The sequence below is a fragment of the Tetrao urogallus genome (assembly GCF_951394365.1).
Source record: "Tetrao urogallus genome assembly, chromosome: 1".
Classification (NCBI taxonomy): Eukaryota; Metazoa; Chordata; class Aves; order Galliformes; family Phasianidae; genus Tetrao; species Tetrao urogallus.
The window spans coordinates 148,695,339-148,711,036 of NC_136813.1; the positions used below are offsets into that span (position 1 = coordinate 148,695,339).

The window sequence follows — 15,698 nt, forward strand, 5'->3', positions numbered from 1 at the left end:
CAAGTCCATCCTCTTTACTATTAATTAGTCATTTACATACAACTATAACACCGCTGATTCAATATTTGTATGCATTCTCAGGGGAAGGGCTTTCACCTGCAAAAGCTGTTTGAGCTGTTTAAGTACAAAAGTACACTCCCGCACGCTAGTTCAAATAAGTAGCTGAGCAGGCTGTACCACAAATCAGGCAGTCCATCCAGTCCTGACAGAGGTGGACAAAGAGGACTGGAATAATTTTCTTCTGTACATATCTGTTTCCCAAAATTGGGGTACTGTTCCAGGAGGCTTTTATTTTTTCAGCAGCTGCAGCCTTGATTTCACAAAGGATTACTTTTTATATGGAAGGGGAAGAAAAAATCACGTACCTCCCCGTCGGGGAATCGAACCCCGGTCTCCCGCGTGACAGGCGGGGATACTTACCACTATACTAACGAGGAACTGTACGGAAGGCGTTCTCGCAGCTACCGCTACATCCCTTCCCCGTATGCTGTGCTCTGCTTCCATTCGTTCGGTTACGTTTCCACACTCGCCTCGCCTTCCCCCCCCCTTTTCCCGCGATGCGCTATGGGAATTGTAGTTCTCCGCGCGCTGCCGAAGCCCCCTCCGACCGACCGCAAAACCACGCTTCCCAGAGCCCCGCGCGCCGCCCTGCTCCTGCCCTCGGTGGGCGGGGCGGTGACGGTGACGGTGACGGCGGCATGGCCCGCGACTGCCGCTCGGGGCGCAGAGCGCGTGCGAGCGATGGCGGCTTCGGACCCGAGTTCCTTCGCGTCGCCCTCCTGCTGCCTCACGCGCCACCTCCACCTGCGCTGCCGCGTGGACTTCGGCGCGCACGCGCTGCGGGGCACGGCGGCTTTCACCGCGCGCGCCGAGCGGGACGCGCTGCGTTGCCTGGTAACGGCGGGCGGGCGGGCGGGAGCGACCACCGCCGCGCTGCGGGCGGGCCCAGCGTGGGGGTGCGGGGTCAGCTCGGAGCGCCGCGGCTCTTCCGTTTCTTAGCCCCGGCCGCCGCATCGCCGCTCTGTCTGCTCTTCCCTTCGTGTCGTCCCCGAGGGGACGCGGTGTTTTCACCTTAAAATGGCGAAGGAGTGGGAATAAGCTATTAGAACGCTGCGCTTACGGCTCTTTCCTTTGCCAGTTATTTTCGCAGAGTATGCAATTGAAAGTGCGAGCCTCGTGAGCTTTATATAAGTTAAACAAAGCCAGGTTTGGGTCTCCTGGGATTTGTATGCTTGGTTTCCTTGCAGACTCCCCTTCCAGCCTTTAACCTCAGCACTGCTGTCCTCAGATTTCAGTTCCCAGCGCCCAGCGTGCTTGCTTTGCCTCCCTATTTCTGCCTGAGAAATGTAAATGCTTCCCTCTTCAGGCAGACTCGTGTTTAAGGTACAGAGGTAACGAGGAAGGCCGTGCCAGTCCTTAACGCTACTCAGTTCCTTCCAGGTTTTGGATACAAAAGACGTCCAGATATTTAAAGTGACTGCAAACGGACAGGATGCAAAATTTGCTTTTGGGGAAAAGCACAGCTTCAAGGGGACCCCGCTGGAAATCACGCTCCCCTTCGAGATGAGAAGGTATGCCCTGTGCCTGCTCTTTCAAATGCTTTCCAAAGCATGCTGCATAAGCTGCTTTTCTGCTTGTGGAGTCTTTGGGTAAAGCTTGCAAAGGGACGTGTTGGAGTGGTGAGTTTCATTGCTATGTGATCTTGTCGGTGAGTTTCATATTTGGCCTTCAGTAGAAAGGCAAACCTTTAGGAGTCTGTACCCACATCCAGGGTTTCATGATGGGATGGTGGAGTGTTTTGGTGCTTCTCCTCTGCAGGAGTCCTCCTTGCTCAGCTGTCTGCACTCTGGATGAGTTGCTGCAGGATGAAGCCTGCGGAAATACAGACTGTTTTCCTTTCCTTTATGCAAAGGACCCCATGTTACCTAAAAACTACAGGTTACACCTGGGATTAGATACCAATGTGTTCTCAAATATCAAAATCTTTATTGTGTTACCTAGCCCAAGTAGAATGAAAAGAGGGGCTTGTAACTGTAATCTACTTCTTCTAAGTAGCATGAAATAAAAAACCATTGCCAAGTTGATACATTTTTGGCAGTTTGCTGTGTTGTTAATACTCCGTACCATCTCACCTGCTAGAGCCCAAAGCTGTGAGTTATGGAGAGGTCCTTTCGTTTGAATTAAATTGTCCAGGAAATTGAATACGAAACAATAAGAAACAAAATGCTTCCTGTCTCTATGAACTCATCTTTAATCTGTAATATTGTGGAAGAAAAAGGAATGTAATAAGGCATCTGTCTCTTCTGGGGAAATGCTTGTGAATGAATGTCAAACTAGAAGAATTAAGTCCTCGAACAAATAGGTGACAGTGGAGATACAGAGAGTTGTTTCTTTTGTTTGGCTTCGATCTGGTTTTTTTCACTGTAGCAACAATAAAGTCACAAATAGAGACTAATCTTTCTTGTAAGCATTTATAATCTCATGTTAGGCATAGTCTTCCTTGGAAATCAAAATAAAGCGATGATAGGAAAGTGAAGAATTTCAACTGAAAGGCTGACTGTTCAGTGAGCATGTGTGCCTTATGATAGTACAGATTGTTTTTTCTTTTGCTCTCAGATACGTACTTTGGAATGTTAGTTATAAATTAGATATGTGTACCTGGTCAGTTTATCTGGTATTCAACAGCACTGATTACCTGGATTTTGTGCTGAGATATGTTTGGTTTGTTAATTCCCAAGAGCAGTTTGTATAGCCTGTAACTTTCAGGTAACAGATGCAAGTACTTCTCTGTGCAGAAATTATTAATTATAGCAATTTTCTTCTTAAGGGTTGCATTTGAAGAATGTTCAAATCCTTCATTATTATGGTGTGCATGTTCTTATATATGCTTTTTTGTTTAGTTATTGCATTGAGGTTTTTTATATTTACATAGTTTTGGGGAAACTACAAACTTAGCTGGTTTAAGGAGTGAAAAGAAGTCATCTTCATTCTCCATGAACTATAGAAAAGGAGAATGGAAGCATCGTGTGGTGTTAAAATTGAAATAAAACAAATGACTTTCACTGTCATAATTAAAAAAGGGAAGTTGTTTGTTCTTACTGTTCTCAGTGCTTCTGAGACAGTATGGCAGACTGTTTTCCTGAAAGCTTTGTAGAGAAATTTCAGAAGCGATTGCAACTCATGTCAAAACTGACAGTGTTCTTTACTGTACAGGGGACAAGAAGCAATTATTGAAATTTCCTTTGAAAGCTCTCCAAAGTCTTCAGCTCTCCAGTGGTTTACTCCAGAGCAAACTTCCGGGAAGAAACACCCATTTCTCTTCAGCCAGTGCCAGGTTGATGTTTCTTAGTTGTTTGTTATGTATTCCTGTAATTCCCTCAGTTTCTGAGCAGGGGAATAGGTCTAATAGGGGAAAGTACAGCAGCCTATAACTGCATGTGTCAAAGGCTGTAAACAAAAACACTGCAGTCAGCATATTGCTGGGAGTTTATTATATGTTTGCAATTTACTAAGTCCAGAACTGATTTATTCCCTCCAGCATTCTTGTTGAAAAACGTCTAGTTACAGAATGGTAGGGTTGGAAGGGACCCCTGGATGTCAGCTGGTCCAAGCCTGCTGTGCAAACAGGAACATTTAGAATGGGTCTTCCAGTCCTTTTCAACCAACACATGTGGTTCTGATGTCTTACCTACCATTATTTCCTTAAAAAATCCTTATTTATGAAAACTACCATAGGCTACAAATCACCAAGTATTGGTTTGCGGTTAATTCTCTGCAGAAGATGTACAGATTTCTAGTATAATACATAAATTTGATTTATTTCCAGTCCTTTGTGCAGGGGAAAATAGTTACATTTTAGCTGATTTTTTATTTTATTTTTTTTTGTCTAGGCTAACCATTGCAGAGCCATTCTTCCTTGCCAAGACACACCTGCTGTGAAACTAACGTACTATGCTGAGGTAGGTGAACCTAAGATAGGTTTGTCTAAATAAAGACAAACATTACAGTGTGTGGTTTTTATTTACTTATTTGTGGTAGCTGCCAAAAAAAAAAAATCAGTGGCTTGAAATGAAAACAGAGAATATTGACTTTTAACTTACTGTAAGAGGCAAAAAACTGTGTGTCTTCACTGTGACATTTCTCTGGCTTTACCATTTTATTAATATACATCTTTTCATCATTCACATGTATCTTTATTTTTAAAAAGAGAAAAAAGTATTGGAGTAGAAAAAAGAATCTTCTTAAATCTGGCAAATCTGAGAGCAAAACAACAGAAAGTGCTGTAAAGTAAAAAACTTGAAATGGCTTTCCTGTGTGCATTAAGTAATTGCGTGTTCTGGTGCATAGCTGGGGTATCTTTGCAGTGTTGGTGTAAATAATCTGGTTGCTTTAAAGAAGCAAGAAGGGAGACGTGCACTATAATGATCAGTAGCCAAAAGAAAGTGACACTTTGAACACTTGTTGAAGGTCGTCCTTTTGGTTAATTCAGTATTACCAGCCCCTGAAGCAACATTTTCAATTTGAGGGGGAAAGTTTTCCAATAGGACACATCTGGGCTACTGTCGTTGCTCCAGCTGCTTCTAGTATATTATGTAACACTGTATGCCAGCTGAGTTCCTCATGGCTGCAATGCCTTCTTTCAGATCTCTGTTCCCAAAGAGTTGGTGGCTCTTATGAGTGCTGGTCGTGATGGAGAGATGCCTGACCCAGAGGACAGCAGTCGGAAGATTTACAGATTCAGTCAGAATGTAAGTGCTACAGGCTAGTAAGTAAAGGCCTGCCTTAGGTCTTACTGCTTTCATGGAAAGCATCTCCAACTAATTAAAGATTGCGGATTCGTTATGTAGTGCAGCTAGTTCAATGATTCCACTGTTCCTAACGTGGCTGTCTCAATTTATTCTCCTGGCTTTTGTTCTCACAACGTTATAGGCTACAGTCCTGGTGTTTGTGGGATCTCCTAGTGAGCCTAGTTCATATTGCTCAACAGGCAGGAAAAACAATTAAGCAAAGGGAAATGATCTGGATGAGTGAAGGTCTGAGTAAGGGCATGGTGAGATGGGCTTGGGTGGCTGGAGAGAGGAGTGGAACCTCTGAACTGCAGCTGCTGTTGGACTGATTTGGCTGCTGTGTGAAACCTGAGAAAAGAGAGGAAAACAAGTAGTTCCTTCATCTGTGAGCTTCAGTACAGTGTTGTACCTGCTCTGTAGAGCCAAAAACATTTTATGCTCTTGGTCTAGTGTATAAGGCTTTGGTGTTCGTTGTACGTTATCTAGAAATACGCTGCTGCTAAGTCGAGTGGACTTGTGCAACCTATAACGTCAGATTCATCGAATTCTTGGATATGTATATATGTTGAGCTTACCTAGAATCACTTTTTTGTTCCTTTGATCCTGGCCTGGGAGAAGTGTTGTGGAGAGCAATCTTTGTAAAATGGATTTATGACACAAAAGCTGTTGAGAGTTGAAGTCATTTCAGAACTTGATCCTAACTTATCAGGCATCAAAATGTGGGAATTTGTTATTAATCTTTTAATAACCTCTCTATAACACAAGTCAATGAACTTAAATCTTTTCCAGAATATGTTGTCTTAATATGTGAAATGAAAACAAATATGACTTAATGGTACTGGAATTCATTTGGAAAACTGACTTTCTTTTGAATGCTTACCAAAGAAGTGATGTTTTTTTGTATGCCTTTATAGCTACAGATTTCTTTTTTTTTCCTTTTCAAGCAGAAATAACACTTTAAAAAAAATGGTGTCCTTTGTATGAAAGATAAATGGAACAAGTACTTGTAGATGAAGAAATATCATTTGGAGAGAAATAACAGTACCTTTGTAATAATGTAAGGCAAAAAGCTATAGAGGAAACATGTACACTTACCTTATGTACCATTGTTTTATTTTGCTTGAATCAATGATGTCGGCAGCTTGTATTAAATAATGTAATTTTTTTTTTTAATGTTCTCCTTTAGGTTCCCATACCTTCCTACTTAATTGCTTTAGTGGTTGGAGATTTAGAAAGCAGGTGAGTGAATCTCACAAAGTATAAATATTAATAGCGGTTAAGAAAAAAATATTCACAGGTTTTATTTTTGTTGTCGTTATTTTTATGAATTTTTCTTTGGTCACTTGATCAAATTTCTAGTTTTTAAAAGTCTGAGAGGTTCAGTGAACCTGTGAGGAAGTGAACTTCATCCTGAAACTGAATTGTTCTACAGTACTTCACCTTACTGGAATCTTGATTCACTCTTGCATTATTTTCCTATTCAGTATACTTTTGCATTAAGATCAACTATGAAGATTTTAGAGCTGATTGGAGCCACTGAGAGCTTCTTTTAGCTCAAGGAAAAATGTATTTTTTTCTCTAGTAACAAGTAAGCCTACTGTTGTACAAAAGACAGAAAATGAAGGCTTCAGCCTTCAGGATGTGTTAATCCAACCAGTAATAATGCCCGCGAATTAGGCCTTAGCAGCATTTTAATGTCTGTAAATGCATTCCCTATTTATTAGTCCTGTAGATGGCTGTGGTTTGTTTTGTTTTCTGAAGCCGATTCCAGTGTCACTTCAGCATTGGAGAGAAAAAGGAGAGGAAGATTCTGTAACAAAGTTCTTGAACATCATGGGTTACCCATGAGCACATCAACGTGTGCTTTCTGTGTTAGTTTCCCATAGAATGTTTTCCGGTTCATAGTGTTCTCACTGGCATTTTCACTTCCAACAGAAAGATTGGTCCAAGGACACTGGTGTGGGCTGAAAAGGAGCTGGTGGATAAATCAGCCTACGAATTTGCTGAGGTAGGTAATTAACAAAAATGTTTTCTAAACTAATTGTTTTACTTAGTATTGAAAAAGGAACAGGATGTAGCTTAGAGTTTTGTTCATCTGTAGCCCTGCTTTCTCCTCTTCCTACCCCAAAAATGCTGCTGTTCTAGTACAACACAGAACTATTACTAAACATAATTATTGCTGCACAGTGTTTTACTTGTTTATCATGTGGGACATTCCGAGATGAGAGAGAATGCAGTGTGTGGTCAGTAGCTTATAACGTCTCTAGTGTTTGTAGTTAGAAATCGTATCATAAACTAATATGAATTCTTCTTTCAGACTGAAGCTATGCTGCAAACAGCTGAAGATTTAGCAGGACCTTATGTATGGGGACAGTATGATTTGTTAGTCTTACCACCTTCTTTTCCTTATGGTGGTATGGAGAATCCTTGCCTTACTTTTGTAACTCCAACCCTATTGGTAAGTGTAACAATGGTGAAGGTCAAGCTTTCCTTAGAGTTTACTCATCCATCATATGATGGATGTTTATCTGCAGGCCATCTTTTGTCCAGAAAGATTTGTGTGGTATATTTTGAGCTTTACCTGAAATGACAGTTGCCTTTTTTTTTTCTTTTGTAGGCAGGTGATCGATCTCTATCAAATGTAAGTGCAAAATAAGTTCATGTCTTCAATTAGAATATAGCTTGAATTTGCATCTAAGCTTTCTATTGAATATCTGAAAACTTAGTCTCTTGTTCATGAGGAGAATTAAAAGTTAACAGTGATACAAAAAGTCTTACACAGTGTGTTTAAATTCTAAAATAACCATTATGCATGATGAACAGATGAAAATGACTTATCCTCCTTAATATATAGGGGACTGAAGTCAGCTGCTCAGTAGCTTTTTTTTTCCTGTCCTGTATTATATAGGAACGTTGATACATTTAAAAATCACAGCTAAGTTGCTTTCTTCTAAATTGTTTGTAGGCAACTTCTTCAGTATACTTGCCTCTATGAGTTAGAACTTGCACTGTGTATGACTTACTTGCAAAGTGAAAATCATGAGTACAAATTGAATAAATTCTAATTTTGTCCAGTAAGTTGAGTACTCTGGAAGCTGTTTTATCTGATAGGTCTCTCTACTAGACTGATACACTGCCTTAAAAAATGAATATGATTCCTTATGTGATGGTTGTCCCAAGAGCACTGAAATATTAGACATGGGTACTTTTTAATGTATCGTTCATCATTATCCTTCAAGGGGGCAACTGTTTTCTTCTTGTTTGCTTCTTTAGAACATCCCAGCCCTGCAGCAGACAAACAGGTTTGTGAGGAAGTAATATTAGTCCATTACTTGACATGTATCCGGTGCTCTGTAATGTGATTTCACAAACAAGTACCTGAACAGTTCTATCAGAAGAATTATTTTTGTTGATCAGTGTGGCTCTGATTTGCAAGCTACAGATTCAGAATTATTTCTCATGATGGTTTGATTGCATAGGGTTAGTCCTCCAACTGATGTTTATATGGAAAAACTTACAGATCTTTGACTATCTGTTGACCTTGGGAATGTAGTGCAGTAATCCTGCTAGGATTTTTCCTTTCTGTTGGGATTTGTTTTCAGGAGAGTCTAAAAGGTAAATCTGTCTTTTTCTGTTTTAGGTTATTGCTCATGAAATCTCTCACAGTTGGACAGGAAACTTGGTAACAAACAAAACATGGGAGCATTTCTGGTAGGTATCATGTTCAGCACAAGGCAAAATATATATTAAAAAATCTGCAAGGAGAATAGTGAAATTCATTTTGTCATCCTACCACTGCTGACATTATCAGTATGTTTCCAGGCTGAATGAGGGGCATACTGTATATCTGGAACGCAGGATTGGTGGTCGGTTGTTTGGTGAGCAGTTCAGGCACTTCAAAGCCTTAGGAGGATGGAGGGAACTGCAGAATACGGTAAATATCTTCAAGATTTTGTTAACTTTAGGTGTGCACCTACACAGGTTGCTCTGAAAGTAAGACTGTGAAACTGCAAGAGATACCATAAGCACAATAACGCTGTTGGATGGACCAAATTCTCAGCTAGAAAACACTGTTTTTCAACATAGTCCCCACCATTAGCTGTGCATTTTTGGCGGCAAGAAACAGGAGCCTGCATGCTGCATTCTTAAAAATCTGTACCAGTAGAGGTGACCCACTGTCACTACTGCTGGAACACATCACCCAAAAAATGCCTCACTGTGCTCACATCCACTGTTTGATCTCCATACACGCTCAGCAAACATCAGTGAATGTCAACGAGTGTGTTTGTTTCTGCATGGAGGAATTCAGTTCCACGCCTTTGCTTCGTATGCACTTCTTTGTCAGATGCTGTTTTGTCACACTGCCCCTTTGCTGCCATCTGTCTCATGGCAACAAGATGTAACAGAATGTGGGCAGGAAGGTTCAACCTCTGCTGCCACACCACCAACATCCACCTCTGATGCTGTGTGCCAACATAACAATGTAGGAAGCATTACTTTCAGAGTGGCCCTTGTAATTAAAATAAAGCTGATTTCACTGTTCTCAGGAGTAAGACTTGTCTAGATATGTGAGCTTTCCTAGCATTTTCTTACTAAAGGATGCCCAACTTTGATTCCAAGGTATGTTATCTTCCCAAGGTAATTAGCTTAGAAAATAAATAAAGCTTTTTGCAATGTTTTGAGCTATTTTATAAGGATGAACTTCTTTCTAGCTTCTCTTGGTTGTAACTGGGTATAGATAAACTGTAGTGTCACTTGTTCACTTACTAGTAAGCAGCTGAAAGCTTGTCAAAATTGAAGAACTATAGAGTCATGTAGGTTGGCAGAGACCTTCAACATCATCCAATCCAACCATCAGTTCAGCCTACTGGGTCCCATCATTGAATTATGTCCCTAAAGCCTCAAGCTTATCTGCAAGCATGACCATCAGAATCACCAGTGCCAAATACAAATACACGATTTTTGTTTCTTTTCTCCTGTATACTGAATTATATTTGAACGTTTTGCAAATCTATTACTATCTAAGAAGGATGATAAATTTTGTTAGATTAGGTAGCATTGGTAAACTTCAGTTTTCAGATTTCCAATCTGTGTCAAAATAGCTGCCTCTCACTCTATTTGATAATGCAGTTTATCTATTTTATTTCAACTTGTTTTTTTGTTTTTAACCTTTTATGCCACCTACTTAAAACAAGTAGTTTGATAATAAATAATCCCTAAGTTCTCATGATTGCAACATGCGTGACAGTAATTAACTACTTAGGAATGTTGGGAACATGAAGTAATTGATCCTAATGTCTTTTTGTTTGATGCGTGGTTGGACATTCTTAGAGCAAAATGAGAAGAAGTTCAGTAAACTGCACAGATTGAAAACTTAAGAAAAAGATTGAGACAGTGATTTGGGACGAGGCTGTCTCTATTTTGGATGGATGATATCTTTATAAATAGGATTAGCTGTGATTTATTTATGTTTTTTTCAAGAATATATTTTTCTATATTTTTGTTGCAGATAAATACGCTTGGAGATAAAAATCCCATCAGTAACCTTGTCCCCAATCTGAATGAAGTAGATCCTGATGTTGCCTATTCATCTGTTCCATATGAGAAAGGCTTTGCTTTGCTTTTTTACCTTGAGCAACTTCTTGGAGGACCAGGTAAGCGTTAGTTAGGCTTCACAAATAATTCTTTTCCATGTTAATTTCAAACACTGAAAGGGTTGTTTCTTTTTAATTCTTAGATGTCTTCATGGGCTTCTTGAAGGCTTATATACAGCAGTTTGCTTATAAGAGCATAGTAACCGACGACTGGAAGACGTTCTTGTACTCCTACTTCAAGGATAAGGTTGGGTAGTATTTAAAACCTTTTGATTATGTCAAGCTATGGCACAACTCAGGAATTAACTTCTTTAAGGACCAGTTCTTTTTCTTTCTCCTTTTTATCTCAGGGTCTTAATATTATGCAGTCTGCAATCTTACAGAGATGGGTTTGCATTATGATGTTTGTGGGTTGGTTTGCTCTCTGTTCTATTTCTGGAATGTTTTGCATGATAGTTGGAGGTACTTTAAAAAAAAAAATTGAAACTGGTTTCATAGGGCATGCTTTTGTCTAAAAATGACTCTTAAAATTCACTAAGAACTTGTGTTGTTCATAGGTAGATATTCTTGATAAAGTAGACTGGAACTCTTGGCTGCATGCTCCAGGAATGCCACCTGTGAAACCCACGTAAGCTACGTTTTGTTACAGTATGTCTATTCCTTCCAAAGCTGATATTCCAAATGATAATACAACAGTTTGTAATCAGGGTGAAAGTCTTCTTACAAATGTACTATTAGAAAATGACCTTGTGCTATGTAAAAAAAGGATATATGTTTTATAGAAGAAAAAAAAGCTTTATTAAAGTTGCTTTCTTCTTAATTCCGCTGGTAATTCATTTTGCTTTGGAAGTTGCCAGGAATGGTATTTTTTTCTTTTTTCTTTGACAGTTTGTTGCGACAATATTCTTTTTTCTTCTACACTGTGTAATGTGCAAGTAATAAAGCATCATGCGCTCAAATAACCAATCATTTTAGGAGTGCAGGGATCAATAGATTGCATCACTTATGCACAGAATGCTTATAACTAAGGCAAAAATACATTTTATGAGAATAGTATGTTTGTAAATTGTATTCCAGTATTGAATTGGAGCCTACAATGAAGAAAAAAAAAGAAGTGGAGCCACAATCAAATAATTCCTAAGCATCTTGTAAAAACATTGCAGAAACTTCTTGTTTCCTAGGTGTGATCCTTTCTTTATAATCTTTGACAGGTATGATATGACGCTAACAAATGCCTGTGTTGCCTTGAGCCAAAGATGGATCAAAGTGAGTAGTTTAAGAATTTAACTGAGGTCTCTGTACGTTGAAATAGTCTTCTTTATACAGGGTGAACCATTCTCTTCTGAAATCTGTTACTTGCTTACGAAGATTGTTAATGATGATAGTATTGCTGCCAGAGGTTTTGCGTTACGCATAGTAGCCTTTCATTGTGGAATCTGTGAATTTGCTATGGCTTCTGTATGTGAAGTGCAGTACATTTTTAATAAAGCATCCAGCCAGCTCTATGTGACATGTATATGCAGATGTTCAAACATGAAGTTACACCTGTTTATGTTTAGGAATATCTATTAGAAACTTAAGAAATTATTTGCTTTTAGGCAAAAGAGAGTGATCTGGGTTCATTCAGCTCAGCAGACCTGAAGGGAATATCATCTCATCAGTTGATTGAGTTCTTGGCACTGTTGCTCCTGGAGGTAAATGCATGGCTGGAGTGTACTGCTTCTGGTATCACTAAGGCAGTCATAGAGGCTCAAATGTTCTTTGAAATTAAATTGTCTTTTTCCCTTCCCTTCCCTTTCCTTCCCTTTTTTTAGTCTTGCTGTAATAACCTGCTCTCACTGTGCATAGTCACTAAAACGTTCAGCCATGCCTCTCTGATTATGTTTGGTTCTCCAGCTGACTGGGGATGTATGGGCTATTTTGGATTGAAAGATAAAAAGAATATTAGAAGTTGCTTGAATTTGTTCTATAATTGAAGTTTGTGATCTGCAAATAAGCTATAAAAGCTGCTAATGAAACAGAATGTACTTGAAGATTTGAAATGGCTGGTAGTACTGAATGCGGGAATTTGCTAATGATTACTCATTGTCCCTTTCCTGATGCTCTGAAAAGGTGAAAGGAACAAGTTTATCAGCTAAAGTTTTTAAATCCCATGTAACTTCAGTTCTCGAGAACGATCCTGTTTATTTTTGAAGTATGTGGCTTGAGGTGTGCCTCTGCCTTATTCTGACTATGCAATTGCCTTTTTCAGGCTCCTCTGCCGTTGTCACATGTCAAACGAATGCAGCAAGTGTATGACTTCAATGCTATAAGCAATTCTGAAATACGATTCAGGTTTGTTCTAGTATGGATGCTTTTTCTAGCATTAAATGCTTGCATAAAACAAATTGCCCTGCTTCATAAATGGTTTGAGCCATACTGTTTCATTGAACTGACGCAGCTGTTCCTATGTTTTGTATGTGCTTGTAAGCATGCTTACCAAATTGGTATTGTTACTTACAAGTTGGGCAAATGTAGTCTAGTAGAGCAAGCACCTGCTATTACAGAGCTTCTGTCTCTTGGAATAAGTGTAAATATCAAAAGAAGTATCTAAACAGGTAGGAGAGGCTTTAGTTGCATGTCTCAATTCTTACCGCTTCTACTTGATATTTACATATTGTTAAAACAGGTCACTTGCTTTTAAAAACAATGTATCTTTGAGGTCATAGTCATTTTCAAATATCATGATGACTCACATATTTTGCCTTTGTTATGTACTGGGTACGTTTGCAGGAGCGATGGTTATTCTACTTTACCTCTAACTTAGAGGTCTTTGTTCCTTATTAAAAAACGAATTATTTTCGACCAGTATTTCAACCAGTATTTCCCTGGTTTCTTGCAATATCGTTTTCCCATACTTAAAACAAATATGTGCCAGCTGGTAGTGAGGCTTTGTTTGCAGGTTTTTTATTTTATTTTTTGAATTTTTTCATAACTAGGTCCCATGTGACAAGTGCTGTGTAATTCAGTTCAGAGTGATGCAAGCGGATGCTGCGGTAATATAATAGAAATACATTGCCTCAGGAAAAAAACATCAGACATCTTGGAGAAAAGTTGAAGCATTTCGTTCATATAACATAGAAAAGTCTGCTTTTGTACCATGCCATACAGACACTAAATATTTTATATTGAAATTATGCCAGAATTCCATTCCCATGAGCGGCACCGCTTGGGGCGTTTACAGGAGCAGAATCAAGCTGACTAACTGCAGCAAGTGAAAGTTCTGTTTGTTTGTTTATTTGTTCCAGATGGCTGCGCCTCTGCATCCAGTCCAAGTGGGAAGAAGCGATTCCTCTGGCTCTAAAAATGGCAACAGAGCAGGGCAGGATGAAGTTTACTCGACCCTTGTTCAGGTAGAAGTAATGTCCAGGTTGTGGAAGCTCACGCTGTTGGCATTTTTAGTAAAACAGGATAAGTAATTCTAGATATTGTATATGCATTATGTTATGCTTTATAGTGATATAGCACGGAATTTTCTATATGCTGCAAACAAGATTATCTTCAGAGTCACTCTCCACTTTCTGGCTTTTTTTAAATAGGTTAAAGTTTATGCCCCAGTATGTCTCTAAATGTGAAGCTGTCAAGAGAAAAGTAAAGCCTTGAGAAAATATTCATTGAGCCATTGTACTGTCATTTGTTTCTTTCATAGTCTTTTTTTCTTTTCTCATAACAGTATATGAAGTGTGGTTTTTGTTTTTTTTTTAATAGGGACCTTTACAATTTTGACAAGTCTCGAGATCTTGCTGTCAAGACATTCCTGGAGCATAAAGCCTGTATGCACCCAGTCACATCAATGCTTGTGGGCAAAGACTTGAAGCTGGATCAGTGACAAACTTATTGATTCATTTGAAAATTTCTTATTGCTGATTCTGCAAACTGTTTGTATGCATGCTTGATGATGGCGTAAAATGTTCTGCTGCTTTGGTACTATTTAGATCAAATTTGGTACTTTCTATTTTGCAACTCCGTGTAATACTGCAAAAATCACTAAATCTTTGGAACTAGGAGAAGGGTTTCTTTGCAAGCAATTGGTAGAACACAAAAAAAAAAATTCTGAGATGTTGTCATTTGTCAGTCATGGGATTTAAAAACCTGGAAAGAGTGTGGCTCTTTGTGCACAGCTTTCTCTTTCATAGCAATATACAATTAGAATTTCAAGTATCTGACAACTGAAAAATAAATCTTTTTATTGCTCGCTTGTCTGTGTATTGATCTGTATCAAAATAATAGTTTTCTTATTTACTGGAAGCTGGCAAACATTGTTGTAATTTCCAAGAAATACAAAAAGACAAGCCTGCTAATTATGGGCCTGTCAGTCTCGCTTGGGTTCCTGGCAGGGTTATGGAGAAGATTATTCTGGGAGTTGTGGTAAAATAGCAGACAGTGCAGTCATTGGTCAACAGTCCTCATGACTTCATGCGGAAAAAGTCTTATTTAATGAACTTAATCTCCTTCTATGACATGGTTGCCCACCTAATTGGTCATGTTTAGTTGTCACAATACAAGAAGGACATAAAGTTATTGAAGAGTGACCAAAGGAGAGCTACAAAGATGGTGAAGGGTCTAAGGGCAAGATGAGGAGTAGCTGAGGTCCTTAGGTTTGTTCAGCCCAGATTGATTTTGCATAGTCCAGTGTGGAGCCTGGAGTTGGACTCGATGATCCTTGTGGTCTCTACCAACAATGTTCTTTGATTCTGTTTTTCTAATTCTTTCGTGGTTTTGAATTTGTTTAATATTTCCATTTTATAAACAGCTCTGGCTGTGAACTGCTCTATGCTAATATAACAATTTAGAGATAAGGCTAAAAGCGGGAAGAGGGCTGGCTGTGTTTCTCCCCATTGTTGTTAGTAGAGGTGAAGCCGTTGCAAATGCTGCCATCTATGGGTTACTCTGTGAACTGAGTTTGAGAAGAACTTTTCCTGGAAATGATCAGTTGGCATAATTTTAATTCGTTGATGTGGAGATGACCCCATATCAAGGAGTGACAGAGAGCACGAAAATGCTATTCTAAAGGAGAAAGAAAGCTACATAAATTATGGTGAATAGTTGCAATTAGAATGGAAATGGAGACTCATTCAATTTATATCTCTCTGAGTTTTAATTAGGCTTTCCAGTAGATGAAGCTAGGTATTTCACCAGGAGATTCATCTTTTCCTGTTAGCAGCTCTAACATAAATTAAGGCCTGAATGCATCTTGTTAGATTTTATTAAATCAAGATATACTGGGTCCTTTCATTCTGATCTAATCTACATATATCTGTTAACTAAAATGAGCTTA

General features: G+C 39.1%; 1 protein-coding gene across 1 annotated transcript; it reads left to right on the top strand.

The window, feature by feature from the left end:
* Nucleotides 1-741: 741 nt before the first annotated feature.
* Nucleotides 742-14,249, top strand: LTA4H (leukotriene A4 hydrolase; the record flags this gene model as incomplete). The annotated part of the gene is made up of 19 exons (XM_079538200.1): nt 742-894; nt 1,441-1,571; nt 3,214-3,334; nt 3,891-3,959; nt 4,644-4,748; nt 5,974-6,026; nt 6,723-6,795; nt 7,105-7,245; nt 7,405-7,428; nt 8,428-8,498; nt 8,610-8,721; nt 10,297-10,441; nt 10,525-10,628; nt 10,939-11,009; nt 11,593-11,647; nt 11,980-12,075; nt 12,633-12,715; nt 13,669-13,773; nt 14,129-14,249. 19 exons carry the CDS (start codon nt 742-744, stop codon nt 14,247-14,249), a joined length of 1,833 nt encoding a protein of 610 aa, XP_079394326.1.
* Nucleotides 14,250-15,698: the final 1,449 nt, after the last annotated feature.